We start from the raw sequence: 20,625 nt of genomic DNA, 5'->3' as shown, positions 1-20,625 counted from the left end.
ACAATAATATGTAATTCAACTTGAAATGCAGAACAAGCTAGTTGAATTTTCTTTTACACGGTCATAACAATTTTATTGAAGATCAATACATGTTAATGCACATCTTGCTCGCACGATTGAGCACGATTATTTTTTCGTGGCACCATCAATGGAAATCTACAAGGATGCAAATGCGTTTGATTCTCTTTTATTTCATGGCAAAGCCTTATTAAATACTTCATTCGGCCACAATTATAAGCAAAATTACACTTTTTAAATTCATGGAATAATTGATATATCTGGACTATAATACATACCAAATACATTTGTTATTCAATGAATCTAAAAAATGTATTTTTACTTATATTTGTGGTCGGAGGGAGTATTCATCAAAACGATCTAATTAATTTTACTAGAAGACAAACAAACATCTTGCTCGCACGATTGAGTCAAACTTATATTTACCATCACTGTTGCATTTCATTTTCCCCGTGCCGAAGCCTAAAAAACGTGAACATAACTATTACTACCCATTCTCTACACTTTTCTCTTTTGCGTTCCATTTCATTCTAAACGAACAAACCGGTGTTGTGTTTTTCTCTCTGACGAGTAAATCAACTACGAGCGAGGTATTATTTCTCATTTCTCATTGGATTTTTATTTTCAATTTCCCCGATTTTACTTTCTAAGTTTTCTTGGTTGTATCTACACTTCCGCTTTCTAGGTTTTCTTGATTGTATCTACACTTACACTTTCTAGGTTTTCTCAATTCTATCTATGTTGCAATTGTTCAAATACAACTTTGCTGAGTTTGAAATACTCACTATAGAATTGCGCAATTACTTAGAATATTGTTCTATTCTATTTTAACATTTTATTAATATATTAGGTATTAATCCAATGTCTAATTCAACCGATGACATGATGATTCAACTAGCGACAAAGAGAGTAAAGCTTGACGAGAGTGAAAATAAAGACAGACTCAGCGACTTACCTGAATCAATTATTCTTCACATAATGTCATTTTTTAGCATCGAATATGCCGTTAGAATGAGCATTTTGTCCATAAGATGGAAAGATCTCTGGAAACTTCTTCCTGGTCTTATAATGCGTTCCTATGAATTTAGATCTTTTAAGAAATTCAACAAAATTATGTCCAAGGTTTTATCTCTTCGTGATTCCTCTATCGCGCACTACAGTCTCTCGATTTTAGACATCCTGGTCATGTTGAGCCTCGCTTACTCAAAAGAATTGTCAATTGTGTTGATTCACACAATGTCCAATGACTAGAACTCGAGGTCAGATGTGACATTGAACAAATTAAGCATAACATCTTTTCATGGCAGACTTTAACATTTTTGAATCTTTGGGTTTACCCTGGGCTTGCGAGTGAAAAAACAGTGTTTCCAAAATCTATCAGTTTGCCGGCATTAACCACCTTGTATCTAGGGAGTTTTGCCTTTTGTGCCAGCGATAATAATGCACGCGCTGAGCCATTTTCAGCCTTTAATCGGTTGAATACTTTGGTCCTTCGCCAATGTGGTGTGAGGGATACACAAGCCCTCTGCATATCAAGTGCCACACTTGTCAATTTTAGAGTGCATAGTCACTCCTATAATTTTTACGAAATTGAGTTTTGTACTCCCAATCTTGTTTCGTTCACTTTTATTGGTGAACCGTATCAGAAACTTAGTGGGAGCAGTATTGCTTATGTTAAGCATATAAATATTGATGCAAGAGTTCTGACATTGCAAAAGGAGCCTCCTCAGTTTCTACTCAACTGGCTGTTAGAGCTTGCTTATACAAAATCATTGTCAGTCACCGCAAGTACTCTTCAGGTAACATAAATTCATAAGTTTAGAGGCTTTGTTGTTACTTTCTTTTTAAGCTGTTTTTGTTTTTTCTTCTAATTTTTTTACAAAATCAGTCGACTTATATAAGAAAAAAAAATGACTTATATAAGACTGATCCACTCTCAACCCTTGTTTCTTAGGTTCTCTCCTTAAACAATAATTTATTGAAGATGAAGCTCCCATCCTTAGGTAACTTGAATTTTCTGAAAGTGAAAAAGGAACCACTTACATATCTCATGAATAGGATAGCTACATCTACATCTAAGTTAGCTAAGTGGCAACATAAAATCATTCCAATGCCTATGAGGAGATTAGAGAAAGAGGTGTTTATGGCAAGTCAGTGGGCACCAACTTGCTCTAATGGTGAACAATAGCAAGTAACAGATGCATATAACCAACAACAATTTATTGTTGATGTTTCTAAAAGAACATCCTCTTGCAATTTTTGGGAATTGGTTGGGATTCCTTGTAGGCATGTTGTTGCAGCAATTGGTTGCGGTGTTCGTTTGGGAAGGAATTTGTTCCTAAAATATCTCGGAGCAGTGTGATATTGAATTGGTCGGTCATTTATGTCTGGCATCATCACATCGTGACTCGCATGGTTTCTCTTATTTCCCACTTTCTAGGGTTTTCAATCGCGAATAATTTTTTGCTCCGTTGTCGTACAATTACTTCTTGATTCTATCACCTTCTAGAACAAGTAACAATTACTTGTATTACAAAAAATAAAATAAAATAATTGCATTATTTTTATTATTGTTAGGTACTATCATTTGATGTCTAATTCATCTGATCAGATGACAAGCTCGGTAACTTAGATGACAATATTATGCTTTACATACTGTCTTTCTAAACACCAAACAAGCAATTCAAACTTTATCCCCAAGATATAACGATCTACGAAAATAACTTATCGTTCTTATATTGCATTATGATGACTTTGGAACTGTCAAGATATTCACCAACTTACCGCTCGATTTTGACTGAAAATGCATTTAATACTTCTTTGAACATAATTTAAACATAGAATAATGCTAGCAACACACTCTTTAACAAACACACTCCAACCCACTCTCTTTTATTGGTTGAAATTCGCATTGGCTCGCTGCAAAACAAAGTCTATCAAATCAAAAGTGTTAACTCTGACGCAGCAACTCCCAAGTCTATCGCAACTTACAAGGTTTCTTTTTTATTTCTCACTTTCTAGGATTTTTCAATTGCGAATTTGTAACATCCCAAATTTTTGGCACGATAATTAACAACATTTTTATCAAAAGCAGATGTGTCCCTTTTTATAAAGAAAAATAACTTTATATAAAGAAATCATTTATTTTTGAGACGTTAATAATGTTATTTCTTTTAATAAATTTTTTCCAATAGAAAAAGTAGAGTCGTCTTACAATAAGAAATCGGAGTGAAGAATTAAATATAAAAATTTATGACCGAAACTCTAAGCCTTTAACTAGTTGGTCTTAACTCTTATGTTTGTGAGAATTTCTTTCGATAAGACGTACTAACACCAATGTCCACGAATCTCGAAGTCTCAATTGATACTTCACCACATTTTTTCACAATCTCGCCTAGTGGATTATTAATCTGGCATTAAATGTAAGGGTCATCTCCAACTAACAATCATGGTACAAATAGTCATGCATATATACATTTAAAATTGTAAAACATAAGTATCAATAAACCATTTTTTTTAACAAACAAATATAAATAAACCATGTATTCGGTTTAACGGTTATCAGCTCATAGCACCATAATTTAATTAATTAGTAACTCACAAACTCACCAAGTCATAGTTGTTAGTCTACATGACAACTAATGCAGCCTACATGATCCAAATATCACCTCTTCGCAGTCGCCGAGGAATTTGTCCCACAGTTGGACATAATACCCCATCGTTGGATATTATTCCGAATCACACCGACACCAATACATGAATGAATGCGCTCCTCTTAGTCAGTTACACCAGATATTTCTCGTACTGAGTATCCAATTTATACGAGTATGCTTTAAACTTAAAACATAACTGAGTATGTATATATCTTAGATCTTATTGCTTAAAATAGTATTATGAAACAAACAAGTGTAGATGTGTTCTTATTTGTGAAGATGGGCTTAAATATTGAGTTCTAATAAAATGGTTTAGGAGTAGTCTTTCTTTTGTTAAACGCGTAGAGACGGTTTTTCAAAATAATCTCCTATGTTTCTACTCAGCTTGCTGTAACAGTTTTCTAATACGAATCTCAACCCTCATCGACAGGTTCTCCACTTGTTTCCTGATTTATTCACAATCAAGCTTCATTCCTTGAGTAAGTTGAAGTCATTGAAAATTAAAACGAAACCAGTTGAATATAGATTTTGTATGTCGATGTTGGAGGCCACATCCAAGTATATATGAGAAATTTAAGTCACAGAAAGAAGCTGTTATACTACAAGAGGCATTTAAAGCAGGGTTGGAAGCATTTTCACCCATACATGTGGTCATTTTAGAGGGCGCATGAAAAACAATAAGGGACGCAAAAAGAAGGACTCTGGTTATCATGGAACTAAAAAACTAATATTCCTAATGAAACAAGTTTTCATGTCAGACCGACGAAATTAATTGAGAAATAATTTCAAGTGAATCGTCACAATTTTAAAAATATAGTTACTAATTCACAATTTTTAGAGACTTTTAACTCATACCAACAATTTCAAAAACAACTTGTTTACTCAATACCTTGTTTGAATCGGATTATAAGCTAATTAATGTATTTGGCATATTTGCAAAGGAAGAGCAACATGGCCAAATTTTAGGAAAAGTACTTTAGTGCTACTCAAGAAAAACATGGAATATCACCTCATCCATATTTTGAAGGTTTTTATGTTTAAAGAGTAAAAATAAAAAATAATACAAATACATATTTTTCATTAGAAAACAAAACATTCTATACTTAGAGCCCTGTCTAATTTTTTTCCTAATATATAATAATCAATTTCAAATCCACTCGTTGTAAGTACCATTTAATTGCACAAGTCTAAATAAGTATCTCAATCCGCAAAAGAAAAATATACTAGCTTTTATTCTATTTTTATCAAAATATGATCAATGTCTATACATAATCTTATCAACACATAATCTTGTCAACCTTTAGGCTCTTATTATCTAATAAATTAAGAAGCCAAAATTGCAAACTGACCAGAAGCTACAGGAATATACAACCCGAATGTAACTTGGGGAACGGGATGACCGCAAACCCTTGATCACGGGTGACTGAAGTTGTTAAGGTATAAAATGTTAGATGTCCTTTGATGGAATGGAAAGTGTCAGATGACAAGTAGGCTCTTCCTCACCAATGACTAGGGTCGCCACGAAAATTCGCAATCGATGGCAATCAACATCCATCATGCATACGTCCAAATATTGAGTCTCAATTTCTGTTTCCATTCCGGGAGCCCCCTTGCTCAACATGTACATACTGCAGTTTTCAACCGAGGCTCTTAACAGAGATAAATCATCTGACACATTGGTGTATCCTTTAGAGCATGTAAGAACTAGGTCAAATGTGTGTCATGATCAAAAGTAAGAAATCCTTTGATAACTATGAACATTTCTATTCCTGAAAATCTTCATAAGGTGAGGATCCGCTTGAAGAATCACTGTCAAATGGGGTTGTCTCTCTTGGAGATGATGGTAACGATTCTCTTTGTTGAGAAGTTGAACCTGCAAGAGATTGAAACTTCATACTCAAGTAATCAAGTGAACATGATAGGATTTGGCTAGAATAGATGAATAAATAAGATACCACAGTCAAATATCGAAACACAATATGTGGCATAATTTTATAGTTACTCTCAAATAATACAGATTGGGTGATTGTACTTTGGTTTACAGGATTAATACAGATTGTAGACCTTATGCAACTCTTTCCTTCCATGAGTAAATAGTGTGGGATAAGTAGTCCACTTATGTGGATATTGTGTATGTGGTGGATATTGTGTAAAGCAACTAGTTTTAATGGATAATCTATCAGATCTTCTCAGTGACCACTAGAGGTATCTTTTACCTTGGATTTAGTTTGCTGGTTTTTGGGGTTGGACCTTGTATCCTGATTGGTGGTTGGCTTCTTAGAAACAAAGATAAAAGTAAAGAGGGTGATGTGAATTTATGGAAGTAGCTGTTTTAACAATTCTCTGGTGTATTTACTTAAGACGAACGAAGGAGTTTGGACATGTCTTCCCATTATGTTTGTTTTAGGATAAGCTTGTGTCTGAATTCTCCTTGGAGCTTTGCTTTTATCATTTATCAAGAGAAATGTTACTGATATATAAACAGATTTAGAAGACAATTTTACCACTCTATTTACCATTTTTGCTTGCTTTCTTTGTTTCTTTTGAGCGATTTCTCATCTTAAAAATAAGTTCTGGCCATACATGTACTCTCTCCTTTCTTTCCAGTAATATATTCTCAAAAAACAAATTTCCACAAATTCAAAGAATATTAAGCAGTCATAAAATGCTAAAGCAATAGCACAGAAGTGACAATTTAGCAAACCTTTGTGTCCTCTGGAGCGGAACTTCTTAGTGTGCCTCCTAATAAGTTTTTTAGCTTTTGTAATGGTTAGCTGCCTCGCAAAAGGAGAGAACTCCATATCGCTTTCACTCCAATCACCTTGAAAATCATTATCTGCTTCACCCCTCATAGTTCGGAGCACAAATGCCTTTGCCTTGCGACGCTGGGTACTGAACAGACCTCTAATTGATGTCACAAATCCATCACCTGCACCATCACTTGGACGCTTGGGCCAAGATGGTGGATATCGATCAGATTTTCCTACTTGGCCTTCATTGTCACTAAAATTGAGGTCAATTTCAGGAACACCAGCTTCCGTAGGCTGACTCTGACCTTTATCTTTAAATTTTCGACCCTACATGATCCAACGAATAGGAAAACATTTAAAGGAATTCAATACAGAAACAATTAAAAGTTGCCACCAGATAGATCTAGGTATTTTATTTTGTATGCTTCTCATGAGTGGTATGGGCTATTTTAAAGGTGATTACCAAATTAACAATGTCACTTTATTTTCATTCCTATCTAGTTAGTTACATAAGCATCACTTTGCTTTAAAACGTTCTCATATATTTGCAGTGGTTGGTATAAATATGGTATCGGAGTACAAAGAAAAACACCAGGGTTATATATAACCACAACCAATAAAATGAAAAGAAAACGAAACTGTAAGTCATTCATCACCTGCATTCCAGTCACAGATTTCAGGACCCCCCAGATGATATGCTTCTTAACTCGCGAAAAAAGTTTTCGCCAAGTCCCAGTAAACTCGGCCCTGTGAAATTGATCCATCAGTAACTTAAGATCATTTACAACAATCCTTTGCCCTTCATATGTAACCAATAATTCCACCTGCAAGAAATAATGCAGTGTTTAGCAGAGATTTGATTTGTTACATTATAAGTGAAGATAGAACATCTTTAACAAAAGCCCAAAACCACCAACCTGACTAATTTTGATATTGTGAAACTCCATCATTTTTCGTGGCCTTGATCTCTTCTCTTCATGTGACTTAGCCACCTTTTTTTCTTCATGAGATGAGCGACCGCCTTTAACACCTTTGGAATCTTTTGATTTATTCTTGGCTTCATCTTGTTGCTCAGTAGAATTTAATGGGCCATTTTTCGAGGAAGACAAGCTTTGCAATACAAGTTCATTAGCAACAGATTCTGCAACAGTCTCTTCCCAAGATCGGTCAAAAGATGATGTCCTTCTCAACTCGGGGGTTATATTCGTACCAAGGTTTTCTTTGGCACTTTGCACTTTGGATATCTGCAAGCAGGTTACAAAAACTCCTTATAGAAATCTAGTAAAATTAATATAAATTGGGAGAACATATGAACAAAACTGTATTCTGCTCTACCGCTCCCACCAATGTGCCTATTACAGTATATTATTAGTAATCTAAAAGCCATGTACTCGACAAATAATCAAATGCTTACTTGAACTGAATCAACATGAACAGGAGGCTGATTTGTTGCAGGAAATAGCATTGCAGATATGCCAGATTTAGATGAGGTCTCAGACTCTTTTGTTGATTGACAGCTTGAACCAGAAGCTTCAAGGACTAATGAACCTTTCTTTACACGCCTTGCACCAGCAGTAGTAGAAACCTTCCAAACTTCCTGTATAAATAAAACCCCGTTATACCTTTTGCCAAAACTTATCGGCAAATTTAACCTTGGTTTTATAGACGAGGTAATAAGGATTTGTAATCCTAAACTAACCTGCCTCCGTTGGGAATCTTGTTCTTCTTCTGGGAAGAAATACTCCCACATCATTCTGTACATCGTCTCCGTTAAATGGATCTTAAGGGGATAAATCTCTACCTATAGTGGAAAGTATTTTCACATTAGTTAGAGCCCAAGGTCAAATGGTAGTCCAAGTTCTGGACCATGCAAAAGACAAGCTTAGCATATAGACTCCAAATACTACCCAAAAAAGCAAGAAAGAAAGCAAAAACCACAACTTAGAGATAAGGAATGCACTCTATTTTTCTTTTATTGGACTTCCCTAAGCATTAGACTCCAGAGTAACCCAAAAGAAATTATTACCTTAAAAAGTTCAAGTGAAGAATTTCCATCTCTTGGAGCTCCCTGTTGTGCATCTACTCGAAGCATCTCTTTTCTGGAAAAAATATTCATAAAAATGAAAGCAGTCAAGCATGTGATACTTTCGAAGGAACACAAATACAGCAGGACTCAATATGTAGCTGCTCAACCCATACAAAATGTATACAAATTTTCTAGAAAAATTTAATGAATGAAGGCGAGTCGTGGCACAATGTTGGGAATAATTGTTTGACTCATAGGTCAGGGATGTGAAATGTGGAATTAGCCTCTTAGAAAATGTAAGTTAAGGCTTCCAAACTAAATTCATGATGGATCCATCCCTTCTCCAGACCCCATCATAAGGGGAGCTTTATAGAACCAAGTTACCCTTTTTAGTAGTATAAATGTTAAATTTATAAACATCTTCAAAGAGACATCCTCCAAATTAACCATTTCAAAGACATACATATGGCAATCATCAAGGAGCAGAATCTGCACAATTTAAGAGTTTGAATAGTATGCAAAACATATTGTTACTCTGTATAAGCTATGTGTGAGTACTAGGAAATCTCATGGTAACAGACACTATAATACAAATAACTATATACTCCAATTCAACAAAATAAGCGAGAATTAGGAAGTCTTGAGCCGTTTGCTTATTTGAAAGGATGCCCTTTTCAAAATAAATTGTGCCACTCAAATGTACGAACTTGTACTGCTCATCATCTAATGTTGTTATCTTGTAGTCGTATTCAATTGATTAAATTTCAGAAGATTGCCTTTAATATACATGAAATGTTATATTAATAAATGTTGAGAAAGCATAGAAATATAGCGGAACTTGGTTTAGCTCTTCCAAATCAAGCCTTGTTATCTTTAAAATTTTGGTATCACGATTTTCTTACTAGTAGTGTCTATCACATAAACAGATTGCCTTCTCCCTTTATTACTTTTGACATCCCCTGTGTGAATCTTTTTCACCAACAGCCTGACTTCACTTTCTTAGGGCCGTTGGACGTTTCCCATCCTCAGTCCTTATAACAAAAATAAACTTGAACTTTAGGTCACAAGAGTGCCGCTTTCTAGGATACTCCACTGCTCATGAAGGGTATAAGTGTCTTTCCTTTTATGGCAGACTTTTCCTCTCTAAGGGTCTTCTCTTTAATGTGACAAAGTTTCCTTATTCTTTTCTTTTTCCTTCATTGTCTGAATCATCTTCTGGCAGTTCTATCTGTTCCATCTTCACTACTATTCCATTGGTTTCATCTTCTGCCCCCACCTGCTACTTCTGCTGCCTCTGGCATCCTTCCATCACCTTCCTCTTCCCTTCTACCTCTTCAATCCCCTGAGCCAACTCCCGAGTCAACACCCTCACTGCCTCTTCTTCCTCTGTCCCTGGGTCACCACCCGAGTCAGCCCCTGCTATCCCTGCTCCCAGACCTCTAAACATTCATTGTATGCAAACCGTACTTAAATCTGGAATTGTTCAACACCGCATTTACCCCACCCTATTACTCACATGGAACCTAAATCTACTAAACAAGCCTTGGATGATCCTGCAAGGCTTGCAGCCATCAATTTGAAGCTCAAAAGGAACAGCACTTGATCTCTTGTTTCTCTACCTCCTAATCGGGTGCCCATAGGATGCAAACGGGTGTTTCAGGTCTAGGAAAATACTGATGGTTCTGTAATTAAATACAATTATACAAAGCAAGGCCGGTGGCTAAAGGTTTTCATCAGCAGTTTGGCAGTGACTACACTGAAACATTTTACCCAGTTACTAAAGCAGTTACTGTGAGGATTCTGCTCAGCATGGCTATTTCCCATGGTTGGTCCCTTCAACAACTTGATGTTAACAATGCTTTCCTTAATGGTCTATCAGAAGAAGAGGTGTACATGACTCAGCCTCTAGGGTTTGAAACCCAAGACAAAAGCATAGTTTTCAAGCTAAACAGGGCCATTTATAGATTCAAGCACGCCCCACGGACTTGGTTTGACAGGTTTAAGGCAATTTTGCTCGAGTTTCATTTCCGGGCCCAGTAAGTGTGACTCACCTCTCTTCATTTTTTCAGAAGATACCTCTCTTATTTACATGTTCATCTATGTTGACGACATTAATATCACTGGGTGTGCAACATACCTCTCCCATCATATACCGTGACAGCATGAGCACTGTTTCTTTTGTCTGAGAAAAGGTGCTTGGCAAGAAACTGCAGCTGGTTCATAACCCTGCAGCTGATCAGTATGTTGACATTCTCAGCGAAGTTATTTCTCCTATGCACTTTGAAGCCATGAGGTCCAAGCTCACTGTGTGTGATCTTGCTCTTTTACAAGCCTCTCACCCGCCTTGAGCTTGTGGGGTAGTATTAGAGTTAGTTTTAGTTTAGTTGTTTTTAGAATCTTGCTCTACAAGCTTCTGTTGTAATAGAAACTTAGTGTGTGCCAGTTGTAGTGACAGATGTGTGACAGCTGTAGTACTAATCAGTCTCTGCTCTACACATAGTAGAACAGAGCTTTTTGTACTTGTGTAACAGTTCAGAACTAACAAAATGGAGTTTTCTCTAGATCCTCAGAATCTTACCAACTCCAATCATTAAAAATTTAAAACAACACTTAGAAGTTGGAAAAGCAAAACAACAAATATCAAAAATATTGACCTATACGGAACCAATAAATTAAGAACCAAGTTCAGAAAAAGTACTTACTTTCCCCACTCAGCTGGAGGATTCCATGCTGACAAAAGCATATCAGACTTGGCATTTGGCAGGCAGTTTCTGACAACAAAATATTTTGTTGTAAACTGAGCAACACCGATATCCTTGTAATCACGGTCAAAGTCATATATCTAAGTATTTGCAAAAAACAAACTGAATTAGCATACTCTTGCAAATTGAGACCAAAAAGAAAAAGAATAGAGAAAGTTACAAAACTAAATGCTAGCAAGGAACCGACATTCTCGGGTCTTTAAATCAGGACAAGAGAAAAATAAAATTTAAATAAGAACGACGTGATTTGTCCCTTGGTCCCAATAGCAGTCAGGGTTAAGACATTCAGTGGCTTGCTAAGGTAAAAGAAAAAGTTCAGTTTTGTATAGATGCAGACCATGTAAAAAATTTAACTAATAATACAAGAAACTTTTAGGAATTATATTTCAAGAGAAGATTTGACAAAGTCAGCATTTTATACTTCCTGTGAAGCAATTTTAAAGTGGACTCCGTCAGTTTTGAAAGTAAACATAGCGTAAAGTGAGAGAGAACAAGTTTGCTAAATAAATCTTACCATGTCATTAATCTCGGCTTCAGCAAAGGATTTACCATCAACAAGCATGCTCCAAACAACTTTGTTAATTTGCAGGGATATCCGCATAGCATAAGAAGGACTTTTGTTCTTCTCCTTCTCTGCCAGCCGTAGCTGCGCAGCTTTTTGAAGAGCCAACCTTAATGCTACAGATGCTGCCTTTCTAGATTTTTGTGCACTTACAAGCTCTCTCTTCAGTCCTTGGACCTGCCAGTGTTGGATTACTATTTGATTAGGCATGCACATTTGTCGTATATATTGAAATATGCAAACAAATACAAAATACATCTCAAAAATTACTCCCTCCGTCTCATATTATGTGTCGTTTAAGGTTATGCACACTTCTTAAGAAAATCATTGGGTGTGCTGATTTTCATGATTAAATGAGCTCCATGACTAAAATAACCTTATTAATATAGTAGTTAGTAGAGTAGTTAGGAGGATTGAGATGAATTAAATAAGGGTAATAGTGGAAAAGAGGTAATTATTGCCTCATTGGTATTCTAAAATGACATAATATGATACAATCAAATATTCCAAATGTGACACATTATGAGACGAAGGGAGTATATCAATATCACAACCATGGGATAGGATGAATATTACATCTGAAAGCTTAGGAGCTAGTACTATGCTAATGAATAATGAAATATCTATCAACAAAAAAGAATAATGCAATATCTTCCCCCACTACTTAAAAAAGGGTAAAGAAACCAAGCAAAGATAATGCCACGTCCAATAAGAAGAACCGTCAATTTTAATGGGATGCTGGGCCCACTGTGAGCAACATCATTAACGGGATGCTGGTACCATAGTCCTCAAAAATGGAATCGACCAGTCACTTCAATCAGAATAGCAGTGAACTGGCTAGGTTTTCTTACCACTTTTCATAGACATTAATAGTTGTTATTTATTAAACTGGTCAATGAGTCAACACTAGACTTAACAAACTGGCATTTGTAGCATTAAGCCAACTTGATCATTATGTAAAATACATACTTCAAGTAGATGGCCATTGTAGTCTTCCAATATACATGTTTATCCAGTTGGTCCTCCAGTTATCATGGCATTAAATTGGCCCTTCAAAGTCAATTTAGACATCAAATGGTTCTTAAAGTATCACCAAAATGATCTTTAAAAAGGAAATTGATGAAAACATAAATTGTTGAAGGGCAAATTTGATGTCAGTCAGAGTATCCTCAAGAGGATCAAATTTGACATTACTCTTTTTGCATGTATTGTTAATAGACAATAAACGTATACATGAATCAATAAAAGCATATAAAGTTTCAAAATTTGATATACAAACTATAAGATTTAAGAAAGAAAAAACAAACAAACAAAAGTACATGATACAACAATAAACCTAAAAACTCTTCATATTTCTCTGCACTTATGAATGGTCATGTTAACAGTGCTTTTATTATGAATTGAACACATGGGGGACAGTAATAAAATATTTCCTGTATGTTCTATTAAAACTTCAAATATATTAATATGTTTGTGTGTGTGTGTAATTTTATAGCAGTAACTACAGCCCAACCGCTGAACCGTGAACCACTACCTTTTCTAGTTCATTGACCGGTTCAGTCTTAAACATTGAAAAGGACAGAGGATTTAACTGACAATAAAGAACTGCAAAATATCATAACATTGAACAAGTTCAGCTCAATAATATCAAACCCAAGCATAGGATATACCTAAAATTAACTCATTCATAAAACAGGGGAACCATGACTGCATGTGAATTGAGGGCAAGCTTTGATGAGGACAAAAACAGAGGCCAACATATGCATTCATATGCATTGTCTTAGGATAAAGGATAAAGGGGAGTAAGTAGTTGGGATTACTTAATTAGATAGTTAGCTAACTAGAAGGAGGGGACTGGTTATATAATGAGGGGAAATAAGATTCAGAGAATTCATTCTATACATTTGATGGTTGTTCTGAAATAAAATACTTTATGGAGGGAATGTTGAATTAAGATTGTGTTAATGGAATTGATTTATGTATTGTGTCATTTATAGTTTTTCTTAGCATTATTTTTTACACTAGGTACACTAGTAAAGTTTACGAGTAAAATCTCCGAAACCTATAAGTTTGAAAAGACTCGTGTTTAATAAGCTTGCACCTATCATTAACATCAGGGCAATTCAAACACATCATCGAATTTTTAATGTTTCATAGTGTATAATGTTTGAAGGTAACTATTCTTGCTTGATTTACATGGTGCATACCACAAGATTACCATTCACGGAATAAGTTTATCAATTGAGTTTAATTTGTATGCACCGTCAGTGTAAAGTTTTTTTACACATGCATCCAATAATGTGTTGCCACATCATTTAATGAATGTGACACGTCATGTGTTTTTAAACACAATACATGATGTGCTGGTATATTATTGGATGCATGTGTAAAGTACCACAGGCATAAAAATATCACCAAGCATGGTCCATATCCGATTTATTTTTTAAGATATTTAAGAGCTAGAAGATTTAAGAACAAGAAACTATAATTTGAACAAGACTTTCAAATCAATTAGAAGATTGTTAACCAGGTTCATTTCATACCAGGATAGATCTACCACCAGTTATCATCCACAAGTCACTTTCCTTTTCAGGATGTACATCTCCAGAAGGATCACACCAAAGAGACAATTTTCGAATATCATCAAGAAGCAACTTTTGTTCCCTCTCTCTTTTTTCAAGGTTGATTTTTGCAAGTTCCACCTCTTCAATACCATCAGGAACCACCTCATCTGCTTCTTCTTCAACATCATCATCATCTTCGGCAGGAAAGGACAGGCTACTTTTCCGAGGCCTGAGTTGAGTAGAATGCACATTTAATTTAAAGAACTTGTCATATATCAGAGACTATGTTGGGTTTTGTGTAAGTTACTTGAAAGGAAAAAAAAAGATCAAATCAAGTTAACTAACTTTATAAAGTCTATCTGTGAATATAAATCTTGCACTTTGTGTATCAACCATGAACTTGATATGTCTTTTTAGATTTAATATCGTGTTGTTAACTATAATGCTTGAAAATAAAAAGAGCATGATATTCAAGCATTTAATTAAATAAATATAAACTATTTAAGCATTAAATCTAAAAACAACACATATCAAGTTGACACAATTATTTTCACACAATTAATAAAAGAGTACTGTAGATCTAAAAAGAAGAATAGTCAAGCATGGATAAACATCTAACCACTATTTCAAGTCAGTATCTGCATTAAAAAAGGTTAAAAATCGATAATAAATGGAGCTATATGCTTATGTGAGGCTTCACTTGGCCAAATAACTGTACCTACATCTAAGAATTGAAAGTTGGGTCTAACTCAACCTTACAAAACCAGTTTGTAAGGTGAGGATTTCCCTCACTTATAAACATATATTCAGGCCATCTCGCAACCGATGTGGGACTCTTAACACTACATAACAGCATATTGTTCTATCAAAATAAAGTAACAGCTGAAAAATCTGTCAGAAATGAAATCTCTGGGATCTGAACCTTGTGAAAGAAGTCAATAGGGATCCTAGATTATGTAGTCAACTAGTCATTTATGCCGCAGTACACCTTTTCTAATAACAATCAGACATAGATTAACTCATCAAATTTGAAAGAGTAATTACTAATTAATGTTGTAAACATTAAAATGAATTGATACATTTATGTTCAGACTCCAACATTGGATGACAGATGGTCTGAAGATATGTTTATAAGTGGGGTAATCAACACCTTACAAGCCGGTTATATAGGGTTGAGTGAGGCTCAACCCTAATTCTAAGATGGTATCAGAGCCTCTCCAAGATTCATTGGGCCACATGATGTTTCTGCTATCGGACCACCCACCATTTATATCTACGCATCAAGCCCAATAGTTTTGGGTGTGAGGGGGTGTGCTAAGAGTCCCATATTGGATGAGAGATGGCCTAGATATGGGTTTATAAGTAAAGACAATCTTCACCTTACAAGCCAGTTTTGTAAGATTGAATTAAGCCCAACACAAAATTCTAAAAGTTTATATATATATGAACAGTAAGATAAATAACATTGTGATTAGGAGTGGAGTGAGTTGCAGGATACTAGTGTTTGAAATAGGTAAATTAAAAAAAGTTAAAATTAACTTAGAATGAGCGCTAAGAGATAGTGGGCCGGTCATTACTTTGGAAGGCGTGCAAAGAGAAGATTGGTCAACACATCCAGCATGACCTGAAACTGACGAGATGTCATTGTTGCCGTTATATTACGAGAACTGAATGTGAGCTCCTTCAAGGGTTTCACCTGCAGTAGAACTCTTTTTTAAACTAAAGTGAAACATTCGAAACAGAGTATTGATAGCCATGATGAGAAATGACATTTACAAACTAGAGAAACAAACTCTTCTAAGATTTTTATATATTGGAATATATGCACATAGGAAAAAATACTCATTTATATATTAGCAACATAGGTATAAAATAGCTCACTTTCAGTTCTGGAGTGCCACCTTTGTGCCTTGTATACCTAAAATACATATCACAAGGCATAAAAACTCTCTCGAGAAGAGCACCTGTACGCATTACTTTTGGAGAGCTTCTGAGAATTTTTGGAAGCCACTGCAATCCAGCTCCAGGATCAACATCTGTTGGTGCAACATGAGCCTGTACGTGCTCCAACATAACAGAGAACTCCATTCTTTTCCATGTCATTTCAGGTTGGTATTCATTAATATGTACATCCGTAGCACCAAAAGCTTTCTCAATCATCTCATAACCAACATGAAGGACTGAATGAAACGACCGAGCCAAAACACGGCCACTTACAGCAGCAAGCAGAAATCTACCCTGTTTGTAAGAAAAAAGTGAGGTTATTTTAAAACCATGAATGGTGTCTACAGTTTCATTAAATGAAAAAATATTATCAAACAAAGAAACAAAGCAGCAATGAGGTAAAAGAAATAACAATCACCGACAATTATGGCACTTTATGTTTGCAAATTCACAGGTAAATAATTACTTTTTATACAACAAAACTACCACTTTTCACATTATTTCCTGCTTTCAAATATTTGTACAGGAAACAAAATGAAAACAAGGTTACAATTTTGTACTTAAAAGCGAAAAACGGAAATGGAAATATAAACCTTTTTCAATAACTAAATAGGCTTAGGCCCTTTGCTTCTATGTCTTTGTTTTCATTTTCTGGTCTTATCCTCCATCTTTTGGTACTGTTATAAATTTCTATTTTATTACTAATAGAATTTCTTGACTGCGCGTAATATTCTCCATCATGAAGAGGCACACTTTGTTTAAATGGAACGTGGCGAGAAAGAGGAGATTTTTGTATATTTTGGTATTAGATAGAGAAAACAGAGAAAAGAAAAATAAGGGTTATCTTCTCTCTCCCTTTGTTTGATTGGATAGAAAAGTGAGGAGACAAATGGTTTTTATTTTATTTTTATCTGCACAAATGGTATTGTTTTGTAAAAGACAATAACAGAACTGAAATAACACCTGACATACTCACTTACCAATAAATCACAACACTCACAACACATTTTACGACATTTATCAACCACTATTCACATTCAAGCCACCTCCTTCCAAGATCTCCCTCTCCAGACCTTCCAAAATCCCTCCCCATCATTCTCTACTCTATTTTACTTTTCATCTATTTTTATTTGATTGATTCATAACTACATATTTGTTTGGTCGATGAACCAAAGTGCAATCAAGCATTGTTAAAAAAGGAGTGGCAGCCATGATACAGAGCAGTGAAATGTGAAAACACAAAAGTTAAAGACATAAATGAAATAAGAAAAAAAATGAGGTTTGTCTCCCTCACATTTGTCGCTGTTCAGCAAGGATTATAAAATGGTGGGTCCCACATTTTCTTCTCTCATATTTCTTTGCTAACCAAACAAGATAAATCTCTCTCTTTGTTATCTTATCTCCTTCCTTATTTTCCTAGTAACAAAGTAGTAGAGAAGAAACAGAAAAGACACGATGTAATCACAGCAATAGGGCATTCATATCCCTTTGTATTTTACTATTTTTGACTTATTTAATAGATCAGATGCATTTATGTCAAATAGCACTTTCAAAAATAACATAACAGTTGTGTCTATGACATCTTCTGCCCAAACCCCCATTATATTTGTGCTCTTAGAATGAATAAATTATGATAAAAATATTGTGTTTAGTCTCTCAAGATGATTCTATTCATGTCATGCCATATCATAAAAGTCCCAGCTTGTCATCCAAGTTTTCTCAGATATGTCCAACTTCTTTCAATAGGATTCTTTAGTCAAAGATGCTTTGCTTAGTTTTGGGTCGTTGACCTCATTTGTTTCAACAAATAAAGACTACACAAAAAACACATGAAAATTGCATATTATGGAAGCAAAAACAAACAAATTAAAGTTACTAATTTCATCTACTTACTCCAGTTAAGTCTAAAAATGGAAGAGGGAGGAAAAGGGGGACTAAACTTGAATCAAGCTGGCCCACTGCAGACTTGGAGAAAATGCGGGCCAGTTGATCAAAGCTATGCAGACTTTGCCACTGCTAGGAGCAAAGCATATTTATATGTTCAAAACAAGACAAGGTGCCAAGTAAATTGATTGATAATCCAGATAATAAAATGATAATCAAAAACAAAATTGAAGGCAAAACAAAAACCCAAAAGTTGCCTGCTTCTTTAAGTGTCCACATTTTGCAAACTTACATTTGCATCCTCTGAGTGAAGATTAAATTGCGGCTCAATGACATTCACCATGAAGTGTGGAGTCCCGTCTGAATCATCTATGTTCTCCATCTTAGCTGCCAATGCACCAAAAAGAGGAAACAAAGTGGGAACAAAACTAAGTGAAAATATTTCATGCTTCATAAAAAAAAAATTAAAAAAATCTTGCAAGCAATAATACTATTTGTAGCAACAGATGGTATATTTAACTATCTATTTATTGTTTGTTACTGGTCTCCAATCTAATTTGCATATCCAAATTCATAGCAGCTAATTAAAGTTCATGAAGCATATAAGACATACCAGATAGCATGGTGTCTGCCTTAACTGAATTTGACGGAGATGAAGTTGACCCAGAAGTACCTGCTTGATGAGAAGAGGGAGGCTTAGAAATTTTACCAGTGGGAGGACATTTTGAACCATCATCTTGACCTAAATCCGCTTCATTATGCCTTTTATTTTCCTCAAGTAATTTCCTCTGTGCATACTGCCGAGATGGAGAAGGCTTTGGAGGCTCAAAGGCTTTGGATAGGCCACCAACCCAGGCCCAAACAGCATCTCTGTTTTCGATGGTCCACAAAAGCTTAAGACCACAGACAAACACACGCTGACAACCGTCAGCTATTACCACATTGTAACCATCATCATCACTTGGGTCAGACCGTATGTGCTCATCAGTTTCACTGCCATTTTCAAACTCAGACCGTACATATGTCATCTCAATATTTCTTCTTCCTGCTTCTTGCCACGCAAGTAACCTAGCAGGATCAGCCTTTGAGGATTGTCTTCTGATAGTGAAGTAATTAGAGGACAATAAAAAACCATCATCACGATTTTTCTCTGTCAGGTAACCTTTGTCAGAGGTGATTTTGTCCATGGATACAGATTGTGAACTTTTCAGTATCGTGTTGACTACTTTAGCAACACTAGCACAGGCTTCCTTATTTAGGAAAGCTTTGAGCATATGAAGGTCAAGACCCTGGTAAACAAGATCAAGAATATCACGTTTGCTTTCAAAAGTATATTTTTGCTTGCCCCTACTATAACACAGTTCATACTTCAGTTTTGTCATTGTGAAAGTCAGTCCTTTGGCTGGATCATCGTCATCTAAAGGCATGTTCTTTATACAGGCTGGGGTGGCATCTAGACGAAGCATGAATTCAGTCATCACTTTATCTAGTGAAAGATTGCCTGACCTGGCACCTCTCGAAACTCCAAAACGCCGCCAACGAGAGAAGCTCCGCAGCTTATGTGGAGGATTGTAGTTCAAGCTCCAGAATCGTAATATCCATGCTAGATCATGAGCTCCAAAGTTAAATGTAGGGGACACACGTGAAACATTTTGAGACACATGAGGAGGATCAAATACAGTAGCCCCCCCTTCAGTATTATCCCTAGAAAAGGAAGGTGGAGAATTTTTTTCTAATGAAAGAGGAAAGGGTCTAAGAGAGAAGTTCCATCGGAGAGAAAGAGAAGTCGATCTAAAGGGATCAAATACTTTGTCGCGAGGTTTTCCCTCAACTGGTAGTGCAAATAAATAATGATTCATGGGATCTCCAGATTCACATTCCCAGTCCATTGTAACTTCAAGAGTAAAGATAGGGGCTTCCAAAAATGCACCAGAGACTCCTGTTGGAATTTTAAAACCACATCGGTTTGCCAAACTCTCCAAACTACTTAATAAAAACTTAAAATCACTGGCAGAAACAAAAACACGACCGTCGGACTGGTGAATTTCCATACAGCTGCTTACAATTTGAAGTTTGTCAACCTTTTCATATGGATCTGTAGTTGCCAAAATATTCCATCTTGATTCTGAGAACAGTAAGGAAACTTTTCCATGGATGTAATTTCTCATGTCATCCCACCATGGTAAACTCCGCTCCTTTTTTGGTGGCTGAATAAGTGGACCAGGATTCCTAACACTTAAATTAGCCCTCCGAAGTGCTACGGTGAAAGCATAACTAACATCAGCAAAAGCTGGTTCATAACCCACCCCAAATGACACCTCACCTTTCTCGAAATGCATTGGCAAATCCAAATATGTCTTTATAGGTGGAGTAGTACCACTAGCCGATCGTAGCATGCGAACCTTTCTCCATCTCCCAACATAGACATCTTGATAAATTTGAGGTTGAAAGCTAGTTGCCTA

The 20,625-nt window shown here is 35.7% G+C and overlaps 1 protein-coding gene and 1 pseudogene across 2 annotated transcripts in view; one reads left to right on the top strand and one right to left on the bottom strand.

The window, feature by feature from the left end:
- Positions 1 to 879: 879 nt before the first annotated feature.
- LOC123912817 lies at positions 880 to 2,303 on the top strand (annotated as a pseudogene).
- A 2,572-nt stretch (positions 2,304 to 4,875) lies between these two features.
- LOC123918720 (protein SABRE) overlaps positions 4,876 to 20,625 on the bottom strand; it is a 29,972-nt gene continuing 14,222 nt past the window's right edge. For both annotated transcript variants that reach the window (XM_045970848.1, XM_045970849.1), the window contains 14 exons: positions 18,777 to 20,622; positions 18,456 to 18,550; positions 16,217 to 16,573; positions 15,913 to 16,031; positions 14,315 to 14,564; positions 11,724 to 11,948; positions 11,150 to 11,289; positions 8,448 to 8,520; positions 8,121 to 8,222; positions 7,836 to 8,018; positions 7,339 to 7,665; positions 7,078 to 7,245; positions 6,376 to 6,748; positions 4,876 to 5,544 (listed from right to left, as the gene is read on the bottom strand). In XM_045970848.1, the coding sequence (XP_045826804.1) occupies positions 5,435 to 5,544; positions 6,376 to 6,748; positions 7,078 to 7,245; positions 7,339 to 7,665; positions 7,836 to 8,018; positions 8,121 to 8,222; positions 8,448 to 8,520; positions 11,150 to 11,289; positions 11,724 to 11,948; positions 14,315 to 14,564; positions 15,913 to 16,031; positions 16,217 to 16,573; positions 18,456 to 18,550; positions 18,777 to 20,622 (4,368 nt within the window). In that variant the 3' untranslated portion in view covers positions 4,876 to 5,434. The remainder of the gene's footprint in view (positions 5,545 to 6,375; positions 6,749 to 7,077; positions 7,246 to 7,338; positions 7,666 to 7,835; positions 8,019 to 8,120; positions 8,223 to 8,447; positions 8,521 to 11,149; positions 11,290 to 11,723; positions 11,949 to 14,314; positions 14,565 to 15,912; positions 16,032 to 16,216; positions 16,574 to 18,455; positions 18,551 to 18,776; positions 20,623 to 20,625) is intronic.

This window comes from Trifolium pratense, linkage group LG3, assembly GCF_020283565.1.
Source record: "Trifolium pratense cultivar HEN17-A07 linkage group LG3, ARS_RC_1.1, whole genome shotgun sequence".
In the NCBI taxonomy this organism is placed as follows: Eukaryota; Viridiplantae; Streptophyta; class Magnoliopsida; order Fabales; family Fabaceae; genus Trifolium; species Trifolium pratense.
This window is presented reverse-complemented; position numbering and strand designations above follow the sequence as displayed.